Source organism: Anser brachyrhynchus (genome assembly GCF_964034855.1).
Source record: "Anser brachyrhynchus genome assembly, chromosome: 17".
Taxonomy (NCBI): Eukaryota; Metazoa; Chordata; class Aves; order Anseriformes; family Anatidae; genus Anser; species Anser brachyrhynchus.
Window position 1 is genome coordinate 3,348,111 of NC_137710.1, and position 23,575 is coordinate 3,371,685.

General features: G+C 48.0%; 1 protein-coding gene across 14 annotated transcripts in view; it reads right to left on the reverse strand.

Moving 5' to 3' along the window:
• PITPNM2 (phosphatidylinositol transfer protein membrane associated 2) overlaps window positions 1-23,575 on the reverse strand; it is a 132,286-nt gene that overhangs the window by 4,285 nt on the left and 104,426 nt on the right. For 9 of the 14 annotated variants that reach the window (XM_080558876.1, XM_080558875.1, XM_080558870.1 and 6 more), the window contains 11 exons: window positions 23,153-23,342; window positions 22,003-22,122; window positions 21,507-21,718; window positions 16,413-16,588; window positions 15,882-16,052; window positions 13,017-13,166; window positions 7,930-8,094; window positions 5,655-5,861; window positions 3,742-3,890; window positions 1,078-1,194; window positions 240-356 (listed from right to left, as the gene is read on the reverse strand). In XM_080558876.1, coding sequence (XP_080415002.1) covers window positions 240-356; window positions 1,078-1,194; window positions 3,742-3,890; window positions 5,655-5,861; window positions 7,930-8,094; window positions 13,017-13,166; window positions 15,882-16,052; window positions 16,413-16,588; window positions 21,507-21,718; window positions 22,003-22,122; window positions 23,153-23,342 — 1,774 coding nt within the window. The remainder of the gene's footprint in view (window positions 1-239; window positions 357-1,077; window positions 1,195-3,741; window positions 3,891-5,654; window positions 5,862-7,929; window positions 8,095-13,016; window positions 13,167-15,881; window positions 16,053-16,412; window positions 16,589-21,506; window positions 21,719-22,002; window positions 22,123-23,152; window positions 23,343-23,575) is intronic. The other 5 variants (XM_080558865.1, XM_080558866.1, XM_080558864.1 and 2 more) reach the window with 4 other exon arrangements.

Here is a 23,575-nt window from a genome sequence, read left to right on the forward strand (position 1 = left end):
TTCTACCCTCTGTGCTTTGCAAGACCCGAGCTGAGAAGCAACTGAACATCAGGTGCTGCAATGAAAGCCAGCCTCCAGGATCAGGGCTGTCCCTGGTAGGAGGCACCACCCAAGCCTGAGCAGGGGAACCGGGCCAAGGCACAAGGGTAAGAAACCCAAGCAGGCAGTGAGGGAGCAGCCTCTGCCCCCGTCCCCCCCTCTTTTCACCACACGGCGCACAACCCCATAGCAGACTGTACCTTTTCTCCCGTGAGTGTGACCATATCTAGTGGACCGTACATAAACCTTCCAGTTAAGGTCTGGGGCCCATCTTCATTAGCGATGGTGTCGTTTATCCTGTGGTTGGCTGTGACATTCTACACAAAACAAGAAGAAAAAAAGAAAAAGTTCAGTGACGAACAGTCTCAGGGGGAATGCCAAATACGACTGCACAAATCAGCGTGTGGGTTTCTCTGTCATTCCCCACCCTCTCCCCAGTTCACCCACAGCTCTCAGCTTCGGAAAATAATTTGACCTGTAGGGGAGGTGAGACTTTGTTCCCTGCACCGATGGCCACCGTGTATGTGGCTGAAGAGCCCATTTAAAAGGCAGTTTGTATGTGCAATGCTGCTGCTGTCCGTTAGGTCTTACACTTTCAATTTAAGAGGCAATACAAACAGTTGCCAGAGAAATTTGCTGACACTGTTTCAGCTCTAGCAGAGAACTGCCCTCTTTCAGGAATCAGAGACATTTCCTGGGAACGAAGGGCATTCACATGGGACTTGTGTTCTTGAACTTTGGAAGAAGCTGCTTCTCCTTCCCTGACCTACAGCCACACTCGCTGCATTTTACACGGAGTGAAGGCCGAGACCTTGCTGATACAGATCTTTTGGGTGCCTCTTTCACAACTATCTGAGTGAAATATCTCTAACATACATCAGCAGCATAAAGCCTCTGTCTATATAACATGGCAAGTGCATGGACAGACACAGGTGCCCACGGTGGCTGCCTTCAGCACCGTTCTTGCAGCCCAAACTGAAGCCCCCGTAGGTGACAGTGCGCCCTGCCGCAGCAGAGGCAGCCCCCAGCCCCCCTCACCCGCAGCTTCACGTGCGTCCTCTTGCGGAGCCACTTCTCGCGGGGCTTGGAGGGGGTGAAGACGGACACCTCCTTCCCATCCAGCTCCAACACGCTCGAGTTCTCGTGCCTCATCACCTGTGGGGGGACAGGTCCCGTCTGCACATCAGCCACTTGCACAGTGCCGCCCTCATCCTGCCTGCACTTTCCGCATCTCCCCAGCCTGTGCTGAGGGAGGGCAGTGCCTGGACAGAGACGGCTGAGTTCCCCTGCTGGGCATTTGGCTTGTCAGCTAGCACTTTGAGAGGCTGCTCCCTTAAGAGCAGGGAAAATCGCTTTCTTCTGAGCTAGCGAAGTCTGTGGCCAGCACTTGTTTAATCCTGGCTGGGATGCAGGTAAGAAGGGCGGGTTATTTAGGCTGTCAGGAGGTACAAAACTGGCTCAAACGCAGCAGAAAGTGCTGCACTCCCCTTCCTGCAGGCATTCACTAGTCCCATGGCCTGGCAGGGACTGATCTCCAGGCCAATGCATGGGAACAGAGATCCAAGAGGGACAAGGTCACATCCCCCAGCCAGCCTTTGGGAGCAGCTCCTGCCTGCCAGGGCACAGGCGAGAATGGAGAAGGAGGAACCTGGAGAGAGGAGGGTTATATCCTGCCTAGGTTGCTCTTCAACCCCAGAAGGGAAAGGGAAGACAAACACCAAAGGCGAGGAAGTGTCTCAAAGGCTGCTCTAAGGCTGGGAGGTGACCCTGCAAAGAGAACTCCAAAATTGGCAGCAGTCTTTTGTGACCCTGACCCTCCAAAATATTAAGAAGACTCTCGTGTGTCAGCCCAGGCTGACAGCTACAAGCCCTTGAACACAGCCTGTGGGATCAGCAGCTCTCCAGCTGACCCAGGCAGTAGCGGTCTGGCACGGACCAGCTCGCTTTGCAGAGCTGAAGTTGTTTTTCTTCCTGGGAAACAGAAAAAGGACCCCAGGAAGGGTGAGATTGCTGGGGAGGGATTTCACAGAAATCCAAGGCAAACAAAATAACTAGTTTTACTGAGAATTATTTACATCAGGAATCAATTTTGAGTCCCATTTGGGGTATTTTAACAAGATTCAGTCTTTGGAGCCTAACGCTATCCAACAGCTTTCTTTTACACTTTGTCCAGAGATTAGAAACAAGTCCTTATTAGGGGAAGAAGTGGTGTGGTGCTCTGGAAGGACAGCAAGAGGAGAGGGCATGAGAAAAATGACAGTCTCGAGGCAGAGATGAGCGAGTAGAGACAAGCACTGGGGAAGCAGGGGTGCCACACTGCAGAGGCAGCCACTGGCAGGCTTTGAGCAGATGGAGAGCTGCAAGATATGAAGTACCACACTGTGCTGCAGCCCCAGGTTTGGGCTGAATCCTGAGTAATTGGTTGTGCTATTTTGGGAGGGGGGCCTTGCACGTGTGAGACCATCGCGGCTCTTCCCACTCAGGCACAAATTACGGGTCCCTCACTGCCTTCAGCCCCGCTGGGCTAAGTTTGATGCGGGGCTGTGGTTTCACAGCAGCTGAGCTGGCGAGGTGTATGCAAGCACGGAGACGTCTCGCTGGGCGAGATACAGCCAGAGAAGAAAGGGTCTCGCTGGATTATTGCTACTGCTCTGCTGCCACCAGCACCGACATCTCTGTTGTTTATGGTTCGCACACAATTTGGAAAACAGCACTGAAAGAAAGTTTGCCAACAGAGTCATAAATAATTGAGAGCTGCAGTCGAGGAGGCTGGAAGAGAGCGGGGACAGCTTAACAGCTGAGCTAACACAAAGCAAATCCAAGCGCCGTAGTGGGCAACACAAACCACAGAGTTGCTTTTTGTTTTGTTTTTGTTTTTTTTTCCACTTCCATGCTCTAAGTACCTTTCCTTGAGGGGGTTCATACTTTGTAAGGCAAATAACACCCCTTCATCCCCCAAGGAACTGAAGAAAAAAAATTGTTTAGGAAAGTCATATTTTAAACAGTGAATTTAAATCTCAGGCCAAATTTAAGTTGACAGAGTCTGAGGCATCGGACTGCAGAAATCCCCATTTACCTAGCCCCAGGAGAACTGCTTTGTACTGGAGGAATGAAAATAAAATCCCAGCACAGTGATGATGGTCTGGGTTCCTAGAGGAGACTGCAGTAACTCAGAAAGCCAAAATGAGGAACCCAGCCCTAACTATCAACTCATGTCAAACTCATACAGAACTTCGTCGGTTTTATTGAATTTGGTGCTTTTTCTATTTAGACACCAACAAGTTTCTTTAAGTTTCGGACTTGGGATCCGAACACACACAGAGAACAGCTCACTTGCAAGAAACAAGTGCCTCCATCATTTGCCACTGTGGTCTGATGGGAAACAGCCCCAGGCTGCTTGGCTCACTCCAAGGCTCCTTGGTGAGACTGCCTGAAGCCTGTTTTGATGACAAAACCCAGACCTGAACTAACGGGGTGCAACAGCACCCATCCGTTAATTTTGCATGGGTGCAGCTCTGCTAGTGACACAGGTCAGAAGCAAAAAGACAGGGAAGAAGATGGACCTGCACAGAGGGTATTTTCACATCTCTACAGATCAAGAAGAGTAATGGAAGGTACAGTGGAAAAATAAAAATCCTCCCCCCCTTTTTTTCCCAGCAGAAACAGATCCCAAGGGAGATCAGGGTGGGAGGATGACCGTACCTGTCTCAGCAGGAAGGAGACAACGTCTGTGGACTCCCAGTAGCTCGCGTGGAAGAGATGAGGTAAGGCAACCGTGGGGAAAGCCGTCAGGGCGTCAGGACAGTAGAGAGCATAGTCGATCCTTTTGGTTCCCCACCATTTGGCAGCAACTAGAAGGAAAAGATTTGTTCAGAGCGGGTTCACGTGCACGCACGGTCTGTCACAAATGGTATTTCAAGGCGCTGGCCCCTCGCTCCAGTTAGGCCAGGAAGTTGCTCCCCTGACGGTCGCACTGTTAAGAGGGAACAACCAACCCGGGGCTTACTGTCTGCTCAACCCGAAGGAGGAACACACAGAGGCAGCAGCACTTGAGCTCTCCTTTATTTAAGGACATACAAAAGCACTAGGGGGCAGGTATTAACTCGCCGTTCATCCAGACCACAGGGAAGGGATCCAAGGCTCACATGCAGCGAGCCTGGGAATCCACAATCCAAAGCAGAAGACAAAACATGTCTCCTGTGGGATGTGGGAGGAAGGATGTGCAAGCTCTGCCCACTGCAGTGTGTGCCCAGGTCATCTCCAGCCCTGCTTCAAACTCCTTTAGCTCTCACCAGGGAGTGAAAGACTCTTTAGCACCCAGATCTCAGCCACGTTGCACAGGATCTGAATTCCGGGAGCCCACATGAGATGTGAAAGGCTCCACAAGGCAGGGTGCTACGGCACATGCTGCCAGGATTGGCAATCCCCAGTAAGTCCTCGTTGCCTTCCGAGGCCACCATGGTGCAGGTGACAGAGGTGCCTGGCCCAGCTCTGGGCCAGGGGCTCTGGGACTCCACTGCATGGGAGGACTGAAAAATGCACTGAGATTTGGGTGGGCAAAGTTACAGAAAATTCAGGAAAGTTTCTTCCACCGAACAGCTCACGCACAAGTGGCTGACAGCCACCACTCGCACACCACCACACTTCAACACTGCCCTGAACACACACACACATCCTTTCCAGCTCCAACACAAGCACGTTTCAGCCCAAAGCCTCCGACCCTGACGGCATGGGCAGCTCTCCCAGCAGCAAGGAGCCCTCAGCTCCTGCACGTTCTGGCCTGGAAGAGCAGCCACGGAAAGGAGAAGATGGCTCAGGTGAAGACAGCAACAGGAAGAACTGAGTTTGCATGCAGGTCGCAAGCTGGGGTTTTGGCAGAGTTTCTCCTCAAACTTGTTTTTCTCTGTAACAATTTTCCCTTTTTATGGCCTTCCAGGAAAGCTGCCAGGCATAAGGTACAATCCAACAAAGCCTTCTTATTAAGGGAAAGCTGCTGGTGATGAGACCCGATGCTGAACTTAAGAAACGGACCCATCAGCTCCTTCCAGAGACCAGCACAACCACTGAGAAGTGCAGAGACTTACAGCATCAGCACTTCCCCAAGACCTGGTGTGCCGAATGCCCAGGCCACCTGGGGACATCCTAATGGCCCTCGAGATTTTGAAGAGCCGGGGAAAAGAGAAGGAGGGCATTGCTGGATCAACACGGCTTTTCCAGATCACACAGGCACCTCCTCGCAGCCACTTCTGACTCCCTGCCTTGCGAATTGGCAGCTCCTGGTCACGTCCCAACCTTTCGTTTCTCATGCAAGTCCCCAGCTTGGGTAATTCCAGATTCTTTGTATGAAGCAGCCAGGATTAACTCTTCCGCACTCAAAAGACAATACGAGGGTGGTAGAGGCAGAAGTGTTGTCCCCACAACTCTGCCTAGAAGAACTCCTGCTCTTGCCAGATGTTAGCAGTGTTAGGAGTGACCTTCGGAGCAAAGTGACAGAAGTACTTGTTAAAATGCAACCAGAAATTGCAAGTGCCTCAGTGAAAGCGCATAGATTTGTTGTGAAGATCTGTGACCACCGAACGAGAGGAGGTTGACTGGAGCAGGTCTCTCCAGAATACCTTTCTTGATGTCCAGGTTGGGTATCCGAAGAGCACAGTCTGCATCCTGACTCGACGGCCCTTTGAGTTTTCTTCCCTTTGAAGGGACTTCCTCATGTTTATGCTGCCTGGGTCTCTTGGATGAAGTTTGGGTGGGGGATTTGTGAGGGAGTGCAAGTTGGGACAGAAGGCTAAACCCTCTACAATGGTTAAGGTGGTGTTTGGTTTCTAAAAAGAAAAATACATACAAAAGCGAACAAAAAACAGAAATCATACTTCTTACGGCACACACGATGCAGGCAACACCACTTCCATCCTCCAGAAGCTCACGCTGCGAGGAAGCTGCACCCTGGGGAGGGCTCCCAGAAGGGAAACGCCATTTTGCAGCGCCCTTGTGGCCTGCAGGCCACCTCCAACCCTCAGTGTATCAGCTTCAGGCTGCCACTGCGCTAACGAAATTGAGCATATGAGCTGCAAGGCCGGTGCTGAGGGGCTGTGCCAGTACGGAGAGGTGAAGGAAGGGGCTGAGACACCCTCACAGCAGGGAGAAGGAATGGGGCTGGTCACAGGCCGGGTGCTGGGGACAGGCACCCTGCGTGGCCCTGTGCTGCCCAGCACTTCGGCAGCTTCCCCCTGCGCCTGGTGGGGCCTCTGGCGCGCCAGGCATGTGCTGAGGGCCGGACTTCTTCTCCCCTCTGGTGTCACAGACAGGTTTTGATGGCTGTGAAGTGTGTGCAGGAATACCTCACACAAAACGTAAGTCAAAATAACTGGAGGAAAGCCGTAAGACTGCCCAGACCTCTGCAGGCAGGCAGGGGGATGCGCTGACGGACACGAGGGCAGCAAAAGGTGCCCCCCACGTTCGCCAGTGGGTTCCCCACCTACGCAGCATGAGCTCTGTGCAGGCCTGACCCTGCCCTCAGCTGGCGGAGGCAGGATGGCTGCGGGGCCTTACGTGGGGCCTTCAGGCACCGTCCCACCACGAACCCTTCCTAACAAACAACGGCAGCCCCCAGCTTCCCTCCTGGGCCGACCGAGCTTGGCAGCTCTCCGTGGGTGTGAAACAAGCACAAAACAAACACCTTCTCCCCGAGTAGCCTTCCTCCCGTGCAGATTAAAAGTTAGCAAGCAGCTGGCGAGAAAGCTCGTCAGGACGAGTACAAGAACGCACGCTGGGCTTACAGCATCGGCTCTCGGATGTGCTTCAGGGAAGAAAAGCTCATTTGTCCAAGGGCAGGTAGCGTGTTCCTGCTGCAAAGGTCGCCTCAAACAGGACAAGAAGCCTCTGCCCCGTGCCCACGCACTTCCAACAGCTCACACTTGCCTCAGGGAGCGTTACTAAGCTCGGTAATTAATTACGAAGCAAGTTGTTCATAGCCCTGTAATTTAACGTGCTGGGAACAGACTATCTCTAAGTTTTCACCACCTTCTGGGACAAAAGTTTGGGCTGAAGGTTTTTTGGTTTTTAAATTTGTTTGGCTTTCAGCCTCTTTCCATCCGAGTTTATCAGAGGTCCCTGAGGATATAGTCTGTTAATCTCACACCTCAGCTGAAACGAGGAACGGGCTGAACTGCTAACAAGGGCTGTTGTTCCTCACTATGTTAGCTGGGAAGTTATACAGGTTTTGATAAAAAAATAAAAAACAACATCCTTTTTCTCCTCACTTTGCTCTGGGACATGGCCCATAATTGACTGACTCTTGGAGCTGCCCTCCAGGCTACAGAAGAGCTGAATTTTCGATGGGAAGTAATAAATAACCCAAACCTTTTCCTGCCTTTCAGCATTACAGAAGGGCTTACTTGTCCCCTCCTCTTGCGGATCACGTTTAAGTAATCTGCACCAAGCCACGCACCACATCCTGCATTATTAATCTAGAAGTGCCGATCCCCACTAGTTCTGCCAGACTCTTATCAGCAGCAGTGCACAAACATCCCTTTGGGTTAACCCTCACCACACGCAGCAGCCAAACGGCGCTCGGAGTTATCAATTATTACCATTTTTGAACAATTTACACCATAATCACCAGCACAGTCCAACATGCATAACGCGGCAATGGCCCCTGTGTCATAACCTGGCTCCTCCAGGGGTTACGATAACACGCAGCACTGACTAGGACAAAACCAGGTGAAGGTGAGATAGCTCCAGGTTTTGTTATAAATGGAAAGCATACCCCAGACAGACAGACAGACGGACAGAAGCTGCGTGGCTCTGAGCCAGAGCGGGACGGCTTGGTGCACGGCGCTGAGACAGCGGTGTGGTGGCGAGCAGAAGTGTCGGAGGGGGTGAAACACTTACTGTTGGCTATGTTGGAAGCAGTGTAACTGTCTGCCATTCCTGAGACCTGGCTGGCAATGCTGATCTCACTGGCTCTCCGGAAGCCCCTGAACTGAGGGGCTGAAATGGGGGTGGACAGGGACGCGCTTTCCATGAAGACGGCACCATGAGACTGAACAACATCTGCTACAAAGTTGAAACAGGGAAATCAAAATATTAGACCAACAGACAGAGGCTGGGCAAGATGAACTTGAGAGGAGGAAGAGGAGGCAAACAAGGCTCGTAGATGCAAAAACCTTTCAAAACTGATCGGAATGAAAAACATTTCATTGGAGCTCTAGTTTGAAAAGGAAGCAAACACCACAGCAGGCAAAGAGGCATGTGGCAGGAAGAGCAGTCTTTGATTGAGAAAAGCAAAATAATTAGCTAAAAAAAACAAATCCAAAACCCCAAACCAAAATCCAGGCAGACTTATTTAAGCAGCAATAACAGAAGCATGTGTCATACATACAGATGTGAATATATCCAACTTTATATATTCACATTGAGACAAAATAATAATCAGGGGAAGGAGAACAACAAAAAAAACAACCTTTAAAAGGGGATATTTGTTTTCTTGAAACATTTAGACTTAAATGAACATCTCCAAGATAGAAGCATTAATGCAAAAAAATATCAAGAAAACATTTTCATGCCTGGCAGGGACTAAATTTGAACTTGTATTTTATTGCTGATGGATACAGCCAACACTCGTTAAACTAAAACAGGGGCTATTGAGGAAAAAGGAGCCTGGTGCTGAGCACTTACATCTCCAATCGGTGTTGGTGGTTCGGGGAGCGCTCAGTCTCTGTGAAAACAGAGCTTCTTTTGTACAACATGCAAGTCTGGATTTTAGATCCCAACCTGAGGTTTACCAAGTGTGGCTTAACCCTCTAGTACATAAATACAGAAAAGGAGGATTTAAAGGCATGCTCACGTGGACCTTATACATGTATTAGAGGGAAATGGACCTAGAAACGTTCAGGACTGGCAAACCAAGAGATGCTGTAAGTCAAGATAAAATCTCTGCATTTCATTTTTCCCCCCTGTAACAGTGGTACGAGCACCCACCCCTCTGTGGATGCTCTGAGGCCAAATTAAACGTCTCTGAGACATCTCGCCATCCTGCACTGCAGAGGGTTTGTAGTGCCGATACCACGTGCTTCACAGCAGGCAACACAGGTATGACAGTAACATGCAGAAGCGAAGCTATTTACTATCGCTTTAATGTTGCCCATCTCTGTTGTACCTGAGTAGCAGCATCTGAGCTTTTTTCCAGACAGGGCAAAAGTTTGTGCCCAGCTGGGCAGTGGATGCCACGGGGAACACAGGAAAATCACTCCCCTGCACCAACATCCTCCGCCTACTTCAGCCAGTTTGGCAATCCCTGGATTTGATCCCAGCGTGCGGCTGACACGAGGCGTTGTTTTGGCAACTGGTTTATTTTAATACAGATCTTTTTGCTTGGGGCTACTGCTCTGCTTCCTCCGATCTTTCAGTTCACAGCAGCAGTGTCTGTGCCCACACAAATCCTGCTGCAGCGGAGGGAAAGAGAATGTATGAAGCAGAGAATGTGTAGATAAGTGTCGGTAAAAGAGTTCTGTTCTCTGCAGGGAAAATCAGGCCACAAGCTGCTCTGTGTAAAAGCTTTGTGGACTGCAAGATCTGAGTCCTAGCGGGAGCCTGACCTGATGATGAGCTTCACACACTGCCCACGTTGTGCCTGAAAGGCCATTACCAGCATCACTTTCTCAGCACTTTCCTCCACTTTTCACCTTGCCTCAAGCTGCTGGCTGTCAAGGCTGCTACCAGCATCCACAGCCCAGCCAGCCCCACTAGGCCAGCACAGTTTTCTTCCTGCAGAAAGCACCAGCACGAGGCAGGAGAGACAATTCGACCAGAGGCTGTGCTTGGGGAACATGAGCCGAGGCAGGAGCTGGCTGAGTTCAACCCCACAGACGGGGTAAGGGGTCTCACTCCCACTGCAGGTACCTACTGACTGCGTGACCCGGCACAGCCCTCTCACCTCTCCGAGTTACCCCTTCTTCTCCTTGCCTGTACAGACTGGGAGATCCTTCTGCAATTACCCCTCCCATCACACGGGTGCCCCGACACAGCTGCAGCACAGATGATGACCGTCAGCTCCCCCGAACTTGGTCAGATGCAAGGAGAGGTTTGGCTTTGTCCAGCTAGGAAAAATGCCAGGCTCAGGTTTAGCTTGCACCTACCAGCGAGGCCTGAACTTCTTTTTCTCCCTTAAAAATAAACATCTGTGACTTGCATTAGGAAGCAGCTGGAGCCTTACACCAACGCTACACAGGAGGAAAGGCTGGGCCAAATGGGTTGATCACGGCTCTGGCTCTGTTAGCTTATCCTCGCTTAGCTCTGCATGAATTTTACCTCCTTTTTTTCATGGGCCCAGGAACTGGAAATAAGTAAAGTTAAAAACAGTGGCACTCTGGGCTTGCTTTCTTAGTCATCTGGCTTTCTGTGCCTAGCTGTGGGTTTCTGAGTCTGAAGAAAAAACAAAACAAATCAACACAAAAAAAACCACTTCAAGAGCCCCTCCAGCACCATGCTAGCTAGTGTCACCACAGGAGTGATTCTCACTCGTATAAAAACCTGATCTGTTTTACTGTTACCGAGCTGTGTGTCGGTGGCAGGAGTCTGCCCTGTAGGGGCTGACGTGCAGCCCAACTGCAGCGTCCCTGCGTCCAGCCCACTTGCGTTACTGTCATGTTTCTTCCTTTTCCCAAGCTCTGCACCCTCTGTCCCTGAAAGATTACAGTTTCTAAGAAAAATGAGGGCCAGGAAAAAGCAGGGCAGGAAACGTGGACAGAAAACTGCCCCTTTAGCCAGGCTTCCTCAACCCCAAAGCTGCTGTGACAGCGACTTCTAGATAAAACCCTGTGACCTGACTCACAGGAAAAAAAGAAAAAAAAAAACAACGAAGAAACAAACTAACAACATCTTTCCTAAACTCTGTGTATTCCTTGTACCAAATCCCTCGGGCAGGAAGGTTCTTGCCTTTTTGAAACCCAGGGGGCTGTCTGTGGGAATGATGTGACCGGGGCAGGACGCAGCAGATGCTGCCACACCGGCACAAAGTGACCAAGCCCCTGCGACAGCTCCTGCTCCAGAAGGGCCCTGTGTCCTGCTTTTCACAGGTGGCAGCCCGGGAGGTTTCTCCAGCAAACACTTCCAGCCCAATCCCGATGCCTGGAACAGGACCAGCACCAGAAAGATCAAGTTTAGCCACAAACCGTCAAGACTAGCTGTTCCTTCAGGACATTAGATACAGGTGGACAGAGGTGCCACCGGTTTACTGCGCTGGCTGAAACGTGCTTTGTACCATGCCTGAGAGCAGACCACACCAGAGCGAGGAAGATCCCAAAGCTGGAGACCTGGCTCGAGTGGCACCCTGAGCACCCCTCTCCCGGCAGCACATGGCAGACCGATGCGTGAATTGAGATTTAACTGCACTTCTACAAGAGCTGCCATAAGAAGCAAAATCGCTTTTTTTTTTTTTTGGCCTGGCTATGGATCTTTAATACTCATTTCAGTGCTGTACCTTTTTGTTTACGGACCCATTCGTCAATGTTCTTACTAATTGTTTCGCACTCAGTGAACGGCACTGGGCCATCCTCCTAATGTACTGCTGGCACCGAGTTAAGTCCTTGGGGCATCCAAATGGCACGTTTCGGTATATGCTCTTTGCAGGCTGGGCTGTGCCACCAAAGCAGGGAATACTGAAAGCAGCTGAAGATACGGAAGGTTCAATAACGAAACAAAGAAGCCAGCCAGCTGCTCAGCACAGGCCAGACCCTGCCTGCACCAGTCACTAGCCAGTGCTGGGCACTCTGCAATTGCTACCCTAAGATCAAGAGCCACACAAATTTCAACACAAATTTCTGTTGTCCTTAAGTCGTTATGATTCTGGAGATCCATTCCCAGTGGCTGAACTAGGAATCAGCACCTGCTGCAGTCAGACCAAGCACTGCTTGGCCACATCGTGCTCTTGACACACAGGGTAGAGAGCAGAGAAGCTTCTGAAAGCCCTGTCCTGACAGCAGGGTGTATCAGATAACAGCTAACGGGCATTTCATCACTGACCTCCAAAGTGCTTAATTAATAGTGCCAGATCCTTTCCCTCTGCTTTGTTACAGAACATCACAGCACGGGCAACATGGCAACTGCACACCTGAAAATCATCAGGGAGAGACTATCTGGGATAGCCAGCGATGTTGCCATCCTGTATGACCACATAACGTACTGGACTGCTCATGAACAGCAAGGGTCAGCTTGTTAAATAAAAATAATTAAAAAAAAAGGCGGCTGAATCAGGCACCCAATGCAAAATAGAAAAAAGGTGAGAATGGGCAAGTAAGACACGGGAAAGAAAGAACCAAAACAAAGTCAAGTCTCATTAAAATCACAGATGCAGCACCAGCCACCACCAGAATAAATGAGGCCATGCAGCATTTATAACGGTAAAATAAGGCAAAACGAATGCATCAAAGTTTGCTTTTTAAGGCAGAAGTCGCGAAATTAATTTTCAAAAGCTAACACATACAGCTACCTTGGGGTCTGAAAGCCTCAGTCAGTGTATTCAGCAGAGCCACAAGGACTGTCCAAACACGAGATACTCAAATGGACAAAATCTGGTCCGACAGGCATTAGACTTCTGGCCACAGTGCAGCGTGGCTGAGCGCTGGGGAGTTGGACGCTGCGGACAAACCAAGCAGTTCCCAGGGGATCCTGCACATGAGCAGGCCACCCGGGGACTCCACGTCTCTGTGCCAAAGCCTCTTCCCAGCAGCACAGCCACCACAGAAGGAAAAAACCTGAGCATGTGGCGGCAGGCCCCCCTTCCAAACTCAGCACTGTAATGCCAACTCATTCTTTTTCCTGCTGGGTCTCCCAGACCCCAAGCACGACCCCAAGCAGTTTGTTCATGTGGCACAGCCTGAGACACAGCATGAAGATTTCAGCTCCAGGAGGTAACAGTGTGATCTCCAAAAAGCACCCCAAGTACCCAAGACCACAATACAAAAGTGTAGATTACACACACTCAGCAAAACCGGCACTTTTATTGGAAACATCTTGCCAATTCAGTACGGGAACGGGGATACTTGTTTCCATGAAGCTGTCCTGGTGCTGGAGAGCACCCAGAGGGCTACTTTCCATGAGGAGGATGGGATTGTTCTGGATTGTCTCAACTAGAAGCAGATGGGAAAATAAAAAAACAACAAAAAACAAAAAACAGAAGGACAAAGAACAACAGACATGCGGCCACAAAGTGTTAACATACAAACAGTTACAACTGAGCACTTCAACTATGAGTCAGGGTCTTCAATGAAAGGAAAACCTTCAAATAGAGGAAAAGAAACAAAATATGGGTGACTTTCCAAATAGACCCACATCAGAGAGATTAACTGGTAGCAGAAGAGAGCAAAATGATGGCATTTCAACAACAAAAGAAAAAGGAGTCTCTTAACCAACTCCTCCAAATGAGCCAAATCCATAAATACTCAGCAGATCCAGAGAAATCTTTTTTTACTACAAGGAAAAAAAATATGTGCTCTAAGGGAGATTTACTTGAATGAGACTCAGCCTACACAGTGCAAAGCACAGGAGTAAGCAGGGATGTGAATCTGATTTCACTCTGCATGTTGGTCATAATCAAACAGGGACCCAGCATTTAGTACGGGTGCCAGAACAAGAGTCTAAGAGACTTCCTGAGCCCTGGACAAAAATAAATAAATAAATAAAAGCCAGCTATCTGTGCAAGGAAATACACACAAATAGTGTTACAGAATGTTTAGTACATAACTAATTATAATTGAGCACCTGAATTGCACATGATCACCAAATCATATCTCTTAATTATAGCAACAATTAACTTTTCTGGAGCACCCTACGGTGAACGCTCCTGCTTTAGCAGTGGCTTTGCAAATCATGGTCAGAACAGTCCTTCTGGGTAATGCATAAATCTCAACATAATTTTTACTCTAATGGAAAGGAATAGTCTGTTACTTTATGATAAGCTAACGAAGAGGCTTCATCTTACACAAGAAGAGAATGTACAGTTGCTTTTTTGTCAGTCCTATTCACCATGGCAAAGCAGCATCTCTTTTAATAACAAAGCTCAAACCTGGAGAGGGTTCTGAAATCGTTCTACCCTTCTCATGGTTGAGCTAATTGCTGTGTAACTCCTCTCCATTACATTACATGGAAGTGTCTCTCTAAACTTAGACACAACCAACTTAACAAAGGTCTAGGGAGGCCCAGTAAATTAATAAGATCACTGCTTGTTGCACAGAATGATAACCAGAATGAAGGTTGCTCAATGGCAACAGGGCTTTTGCTTCAGGCTTCGCTGAGAACAGGGGACTTGAAATATATTTAAGGGGAAGAAGGTAAGATGTTCAGGATTTTTCATTTTAATTTCTATAAGAAGCCACTTGCAGCTGATATCTAAAGCATACCCCCAAAAAAATCTGCTTTTCAAGTTGCTACAGATTCCCCAAGCTGTTGTAACTGGACTGGGTACAAATGCAGTTGTGGGTGGATCCATTTTTAAAAAGTGTTGCAGCAAGATCTTTGCTAAATTTGATGAGTGAGTAGGGCCTGCAGAAAGTATTTTATTCACTCCATTAAACATGGATTTTAGTTTATGCCCATTTAAACAAATCAGATTCAGCAATTAAAACAATCCTTAAAGATACAGATACATACAAGACCACTGTTTTGCATTTTCAATTTAAAAGTGATGCAGAGTATCATTTTTTTTAATTCACCTCTGGATACATATTTCTCTTCATTTGGTCCTACATGATTAAATAAATGGAAAGTTACCAGAGTTTTAGAGAAAAAAAAAAATCTCAATCCTTCTAGCTGATGGCTTTCGTATTTGACTCTGGTTTGCCAGCATGATTTCTTGTATGCTGTAAATCTAGTTTTACAGTAGAGACTCTTAATTGCTCTGTTTACTGTAAGTAGGCTTTGACTAACAACCTACACGGGAAAAATTATGGTGAAATTGTTCTTCCTGCCCCAAAGCCTTGACCCTGCAGGGAGCCAACACTTTAGGTGAAACAGAAAGGTCAAATTTAGTTCTGCACAGTGCTGAGCTTCCTGAAGAGCTCCTTGCAATGAGATCTTGCACTGAAATGGCAACAGACCATGAGAGTCTAGGCACAGAAGTGAGGTGAAGATGGCAGGAAATATAATTTATTTAATTAGATCAACTGCAAGAGCACTGATGTAATGGGAGCTGAGGCAGGGCATGGTCAGGACACAATTGCTTCAGATGCAACCCAGGCAGCCAAAAGGACATGCACACAGCCATTTTAGACATTGTTACTGCTGCAATTGGGCTAGAGCAAGTGAAAAGGCCACTGATGGCAGAGGAATCCTAGGTGTTCTAGGAAAACAATGTCTCACGAGCAAGGTGGCAAAGGCAAGGCACTGTCACCAGCCCACCCGTGTGCAGTAGCCAGTCCTTTGGCTGGTTCCATGAAAAAGCAAAGGGTGCAACCAAGTAAATCATCTCATGATGTCACTACTGACTCTGCTCCTTCCAGTCTTCGCTGGCGTCCCAAACATCAAGGTCCTTAAAACTCAGGCAAGTTAATCATGTTTCATCCAGTCCCAACCACAAGCGCCAGCTTGGGTATTAAACAGGGACCTTCAAAGAGAGGTCACCACATTTTGACTCTCAGCAGCTGCTGGCCTTTGTGTGACAAATGGCAGGCATTTGAGTCACAAGGCACCGACTTTGTTGGAAGAAAACTACTTTTCCGATAAAGCAGGAACAAGGTTAACATTACAGGGCCAATTCCCTTTCTTGGCCTTTCCAATTGCTTTGATATCCTCATGTGAAGTGTGGATATAACCCTTCAGAAAGCTAACATGAATCCAAAGTGACTTACCCAGAACAGCAGAATTGCCATCACCCAGTGGGAACCTCTGGTAACGGGGAATATTAAAGGGGGGCAAAAGGTAAAACTTTCTCTCCAGAAGAGGCTCGAGGCGTGAAGCAGATGGGTCTGCAGGGTGGAACAGGTTATAGACCTGCTGGCAAGCTGGTCTGAGCTGAAAGACTAAAGAGATGGAGAAAAAAATATTCAAGTATCACATGGTTATTTGTTAGATTACTGTAACTATTCGTCTGTAAAACAGATAACAGTTAAGTTTACAAAAACAGAAAAAGCACTGAAGATTTATCATCTTCCTCATCTTCCATTTTAATCAATGGAAACAATTTATCAGTACAGCATTTACAGATTCAAAAATTTCCCAGTATTTTTAATGTTTTCAACTAAATGACAAATAAATTGTATCATCAGTATCAGCTAGAGCATACAGTGATCTGATGCCTTATGGTGCAGTAGATGTTATACATAAATATTTGTTTTTTACTGGATTACTCAGTGAGCTCAGCAGTTTACATCAGGACTTACTGTCAAGAGCTGGAATGACAGTTTTTCGTAGTGCAAGAACCAGACCCAGGGGAGAACCAAAGAGGAAGAAGTCCGTGATCTCAAACTCAAACTTTCCAATATTTCCTCCATCCAGCATAGTGGAGCTACTAGATCGCCTGGATCCCGGGTCATTTCTGAGAACACTAGAATGTAAACTAGAAGAAGAGCAGAAAATAAAGACAAAATTTTATTCATGTTGGTTTTTCATAATTGATGACCAGATAAATGATTGACTGCGAGAATTTTGTCTCTTAAGTGAAGAAACAGTGCCAATCAACCCACCATGCCTCTTCACCGTAGTTTATTATCCAGCAAAGTGTCCCCCCAAACAATGACCCCATTTCATTGGCATAATCTAGACTGTACAAAACCAAGCTTCAAGTGGGTTCGTTTACACACTCCACTCTCCTCAAATTTTTTAATTTTTTTTTAGGAGTCAGAAACTTGGTTACTGCTAGCAGAACAGTCATTGGCAAGCTAAAATAACCAGCAAAGCAAAATTACTAGAGCACCAAGGGAAAAAGCAGATTTACAGCGATTCACTCTATTACACACATCACTGCTATGCTTTCTAGTTGTCAACATTTGAGTTCCTGCCACCACCTTACTCTCAAATGTTACGGAAAGTTGTGCTTACCCACTTCTTCCTCGTGCAAGTAGTTGAACAAATGTTACAGTATTAAAAAGGAAAGAGAAAAAGAAAATGGGAGGGGAAAAAGAAAAAGAAAGATCAAAATCTGCAGGAGAGTTTCTAAGATCCTTGTGCACCAAGTTTGAACCTCGATTTCCAAGCATGTGCATGGCACACACTGGGAATGGAAATGTGGGGTAATTAACTCAGTGACCATGGGGTAAATTGTTTTTATCATGCACCCAGGACCCTCCCACCTCTCTTTTGCCCACGAGACCACATGTGCCAAGTTGTTACCACTCATACTACCTCTTAACCCCAGCCCAACAACTCCAGATAACTGCACCTAAAAGATACAGAACGTGTCTAAGGTTTTTCTGTTCCTTCCAGTTGTCAAATCTCCTTGAAAAACTCAACCTGTGTGCAGTGCAGGCTGGCCGATACAGAGGTTTAAAACAGGGATTTGACGTCACATATCCTTTGGACACTGAGGCAGAGGAAACAGGAACCCTCAGATAACAAGCCTGGGAATCCACCCCCGTGCTAGGAAGCCGTGTTTCTTTGCAGGCTAGATCTGGGATAAAGCTGAAGTGGCAGATGTGTAACACTAATAACCTGGTTCACAGAAGGTTTTCTGAGATCATTCTCTCACGACCGAAAAGCAGTAAGCTGCAATTTCTTTTCCTCTCCAGGTTCTGCAGATTCAGACTGCAGCTTTGCTGCGCTCTCACTGCTACAACTGCAAGTGGAGAGCTGCAGACAGGCTACCAGCAACATCTTAACAGGGTGTTTTCAAACACTTTAACAGGCATCAGAACAGAGTCTATAAAATATGTAGGATAAATGGATACCACAGCAGTTGGGCTGGATAAAAGGTTTACTGGCCTGAAGTCAGGGATGATGCAAATGGAAGTCTCTACCCAGCCCCGCGACGAAGTCCCAGGTGCTCCGCAGCACTTGCCTGGCCCTGCGTGCCACAGCACTGGCTCACTGCTGCTGCTTCTGAATGCAGCTGGGCACTGCCATGCTCAGGGAAATGGGGATGCTCACTCCCCACCATCTGGAGCCCTGGAACCGTTGCACTCGCTCACCCCTGCGCATGCTTCCCCTCTGGGATAGCTGTTCTTCAGTAAAAGAAAAGCTGCAAATATGCAGATGGGAAGAGAAGCGGGTTTCACGTGTACTGAGTTTTCTTGGCAAACAGCACATTGCCCCAGAGACAGCACCTCTGCTCTGCTGGCTGCTGCTCCCAGCGGTGCTCAAAACCTTCTTTCTCCTCGTGCCCCGCTGCCAGGTACTGCCTAAAGGAGCCCGCTCGCACGCCTGCGGTACTATTCTCCTGGTTACCATCCGCAGGGAAATAATAAGCTGACTTATGCCAGACGTACAGATCACAGAAAGTCAAAACAGTGATGTCAAAAATGAGAGGAACAGGAGGTTACAGCAGTGACAGCTAAAATGAGTATGTTCCCAGTTCTGTGATGTGAACGAGCCTCCCCGAGATCACACTGCCAAGATGTGCAACGCTGAAACAGATTTAAAAACAAGCCACCTTCAGTGAAGCTACAATTATTTTAGCTGTCAAGACTGCAACGCATTAAGTTTGCCGTGTGTAAGGAATACAAAGTTATTTAGAATAAGTTGGGTTTTGCCAAAGAGAGGGCAGCGGCAGCGTGATCCAAATGAACGCACCACAGAAAGGATCCTGACGGCGGACGTGTTACGGCAGGGCAGGTACGAGGTTTTTTGTGTATTTGCTCCTCTTCCCGTGGCATCTCTTCGTGGGGAACGGAAGAGAATGAGAACAGCCGTGCCGCTAAGCAATTTGGACAGCTCCTCTCGTTTTACCGGGAACTTGATAGTCTTTTTTGCAATCAAAAGAAACGAGAGCCAAGGGGAACTCTGAATCCATCATGCTCCAAGCAACCTACAGCGCCCTGTTCTCCCTTTAAAAAGCAGCAGATGTACTGTGTGCATTAATTAAACAAGAGCTTATGGATTTCAGAGGCAAATCAACTCATTTACAATAATACAAGTACAGCACAGCCAGAAATAATGTAGTTGTGCAGAAGGACTGAATTTAAAAATAAATGTGTGATTGTAATCTCCAGATGCTGCTCTGGCTTGCTGGGCATTATCCCAGAGAAGCGGGTAGGTCTGATACATGAATAAAAATGAGTGTCTTTGGCACCAGCTGAAATCTGCAATAGGCACAGACAGAAAGGCCCCCATATGCCAGGCTGCCAGTATGCGGTGCCCATTAGGAAAACTTGGCTCTGCTCCGCCAATCTCCTGCACGAAGCTGTGTCACATCAGAGCTTAGTTTTCATATGGGAAAATCATTATTTAGTGACAGCGGGAGCGCTGGGGCACTCAGCCCATGACTGCGCTGCTCAGCGATGATGGCTGTGAGCATGAGGTCCGAGGACAGGGCCAGGTGTGACACCCTGCCAAGATGCTGTGGTGGAAGAGGAGAACCCCCTGCCCCTGAACCACCCCTGCGCCAGGGACCGGAGGGGGAGAGGATGCAAAGACAATTCGTGGCATCAGGCTGCTCTTTTTCATGAATTAATCTTGCTCTTGAGATGTGGGAGAGGCTTATTTTTGACCCAAGGTCTAAAGGATGATTAAAAAAGATACGAAAGCCCCAAAGAAGTAAAGGCGCAGAAACCCATCAGCGCACTGAACGCTGACGGCCCTTTCCAGGCTCCCCTCGAGTGCTTCCTGAAGGGAGCAGCCACGCTCCTTAGGAGATGGAGCAAGAAGGAGCAGGACAAAGCTATCTGAAGAGACAGATGGCACCGTGCAATCCCTCAGCCATCGCAGGCCCACTGCTTCTGCTAAACCAGATGCAAAAATACAGCAAGACGCCAGCCCACTTCCCTGCGCTCGGTCTGTGATCTGGAGGTCAAGAACAAGGAAGAGAAAGCACATTTTTGCATGACTCATATTTTCTCCTGTAATACAGGAGGCCGGTTCAATAAGGTATGAACAAGAGACTGATTGCCTTTTATTAACCTGCTAGAAATAGCTGAGAAGCTTATTGTGTTTTTTTTTGTTTTTTTTTTGTAAATGCAGCTTATCTTTCTGAATATAGCAACTCTGTGCCCCAGTGACATTCCCTTTGGTGTTTTCTCTCTCCTATGAATCTTCTGCAAAAGGGCCCCTGACGTGGCAGGACAACAGGAGCCCCTGGGCTGGAGCAACAACTGCAATTAACGAAGAAGCAGAAATTCAAGACAGGATTTCAGCTCAGTACAGGACAAAAGAAACAGCCTTGGACACAGTTACAATGCAGATAACAGCGTTTGCTGGGGGGAGACATTGCTCCTCAGTACCTGGGACGTGGGGGGAAGAGGGATTAAGAGGATGATGCAGCCTGTCTGGTCCTGTAGGAGAGAAAGGGATGGGCTATCCAGTTCCACAGGCGAGGCAAATGAGTCAGAAAAAAACAGTCAGAAAAAGCCTCTGGGCTTACAGAAGTAATCCCTGAATGATCAGCAGCAATGGAAAGACCGCTATGAAAATTTTATCAATTATGTTAACAGATATGTTTCTGAAAGTCCATTTGAAGAAGCTTTGCAATGTGATACTGAGGGCTTTGACAGTGAGTAACATATCTGAAACATGACCTTGGTGCAAGGGTGCAGCCCTGGCAGGGGACAAAACCCAATTCCCCGTCCTTGCTTCATGCAGGGGCTCGGGTCGCTTCGCCAAATAGTCATGTAAGTCATCAAATAGTCATGTAAGACAGCAGAGAGACAACAATCCTCGTGTGTAGGTGAAGGCTGCTCCCTGAGTAAGCCAACCACCGAGGGCTGAGAACTTCTTGCCTAGAGCATCTAACTATCCCGGCAGCAGAAACCTACTCCTATGACAGGAAAGGGCACTGCAATTCAATCTCACGCTTGAACTAGGCCAAAATTAAAGGACATAACACATGCTCAGCTTTCCCAACAACAGGTCAGCTTTCAAAGATGCTTAGAAATGAAAGCAACACTCGATCCCCAATCCTGCTTCGCTGTTTTCACTCACGCTATTTATGTATTTGCTTTATGACCTCCCTGCCCACGGCAGGGGGGTTGGAACTAGATAATTTTTAAGGTCCCTTCCAACCCAAACCATTCCATGCTGCAACTGCAGCACAGCAAAAAAGAAGTTACCTGACTGCCTGGGTTGTCAAGAGACAGGATGAAGGGCTGCTTCCTCCCATTGTAATACAAAGGCAGTAGAGCAGCTGGATTCTCTCCCTGCCACTAATGGTGCTGTTAATTTTTTTTTTTGTATGTACAACACACTCAATGAAATCTATACTCCTCCAATCTAAAATTACACTTTCCTCCACCTTCCTTGTCACAGGATGACGAAGCAACATCCAAGTTTCCTAGGTGCATTGATCTCAGCTCCAGAATATTGCTGGTTCTGTTTCTTCTAAATCTTACCTTGAAAGAAAGGCTTGATGCTGCTTGATTGTGTCCAGTTCATAGGTGGATGAATCACTCCTTTTTCGTGGCAGCTGCTTCTTTGGATCTTCTCCATTGCTACGGGGAATATCGATGTTGCTCCTGCTGAGGTGTCTGCTGGCTTCCAGATTAGAGCCACTGGAGCAATAGGTGTTGTTCACTGTTATTCCAGGAGACAGAAGGTCGGTATCCTGGGATTTGAAATACATGGATTTACCACTCTGGCAGCTGAATCAGGAATACACCCACATTTATCTTCCTCCTTCCATCCTCCTCTCCCCATCTACACCAAAATCCCATTCAGAGCAAAGCCACAAAGTCCTGAGACATGCTCTAGGACATACCTGATGGCCTGGCCACCAAGTAGGAAGACAGTCTTTGGTCTTCCATGCAAAGATCCTTACTAAAATCAGGGGCCGTGGAGGCGTTGTGGCCAGCAGACCCATTCCCAACAGACGCTGAGAACCAGCATTACCTGGACACTCACAACACTCCCTCGCCGACTGCTGTTCTGGCTCTCGGACACTGTCTGATTGCTGTAGCATAAGGCATCAAATCCCAGAATTCCTCCAACACAATCTCCTACCAAACAGACCTGAAAAAGGCAACAGAAGTGGGGCGGGGAAGAGCCCTTTGACTTCAGAGATGACAGTTAAAAGGAGTGCTGGATTATACCTGGGAAAGCTGCTGTAACAGGATAACCAGTGCTTTTATCAGTAAAGCTATTTTGTCAATGAACATCCATTCAGACCCTGCAGACTCCTACTAGCTAACACAGCTAATATGTTCTGGCTGTCCCCACCAGCCCACTGGAACAGGGTGAAAGCAACACAGAGTGCTGACTACGGCCCTAACTCCAGCCTCAAAAAGACAAGCTCGATTCCCTCCTCACCAGCTCTCTGTGCTACTTCAGGCAAGCTTCCCTGTGCTTCTGTTCCCTGTTTGCGCTGTGAGGAGACAATGCTGTCCTGCCTCCAAGCGTGTTCGGCAGATAGGCACAATACAGCACTGAGACCCCTGAGCAGGAGAGGGCTGTCTGGGGCCGCAGGGCTGGGAATAAACTTGGGGTGGATAAATCACACTGCAGCAGAGCAGTGGGTACAGCCTGTTCAATAGCTTATATCCCCCTGGGCCAGAGAGTGCCTTTGCTCATAGAGGTGTGATGCTCAGTCATGGTATTTACAGGGCGCAGCACCTGTGCTGTCTCAAAAAAGAAATCCACTTTTGCAACCGGCAACCCCAGTGAGAGCTGCTGAAGGTCCTTTAAAGACAGGAACACTCAAACAGCCTTGGTTTGCAATGGGAGTAGAGATCACATTTAGTAACAAAGGTAGCATTCCTGATTTGGAAAGGTGTGTCATGCTGAAAATTGATTAACTTCACAGCTTTGTAGCTTCATTTCTGAACACAAGCTCTGACTTTGTTTGGAATCCCAAAGGTTCAAGACAGAGCAAAAGCAATAATCTCTCTCTCTTTCAGAAAGAAATGGAAGCATGCTTTCTTACTGCAGCTCAACACTGTCATGTTTCCATCCCTCCTGAGAGAGTAGCGAAAATAGAGCTTCAGAAGGAAATTGCTTCACTTGCTCTTCCTTTCATTGTGGCTATAAACAGCTGCTGGCTCACCTGGCCATTGAATGACGTGCCCTCCTGGGATCTGATGAACTCGCTGTAGGCCTGGTTGGCTCTGACGATGACTGTGGCTACCGCTTCTTGGTACTGTGGGGATGATGTCGCTAGCAGAGGGAGCGCAGCAAGGGGAATGTGGTCCTGGCTGTTGGATAGGCAGCCTTCATCATAGCTATACGGGCTGAGGCTGGAGAGGGCAAGAGAGATTGGAAATACTCAGCCTAAGATGCAGAGTGGGGAAAACCATTTTCAGACAGTACAGTTAGTAATGAGGATTGCTAAAAAAAAAAAAGAAAAGAAAAGCGCCAAGATAGAAAAGGCCATTTACTCCAATGTGAATGGTTGAGAGCTTAATAAATCTTTCCCTCCCATCAAACGTAAATCTTCAAGGACAACATACTTACAGTGATAGAACAACCC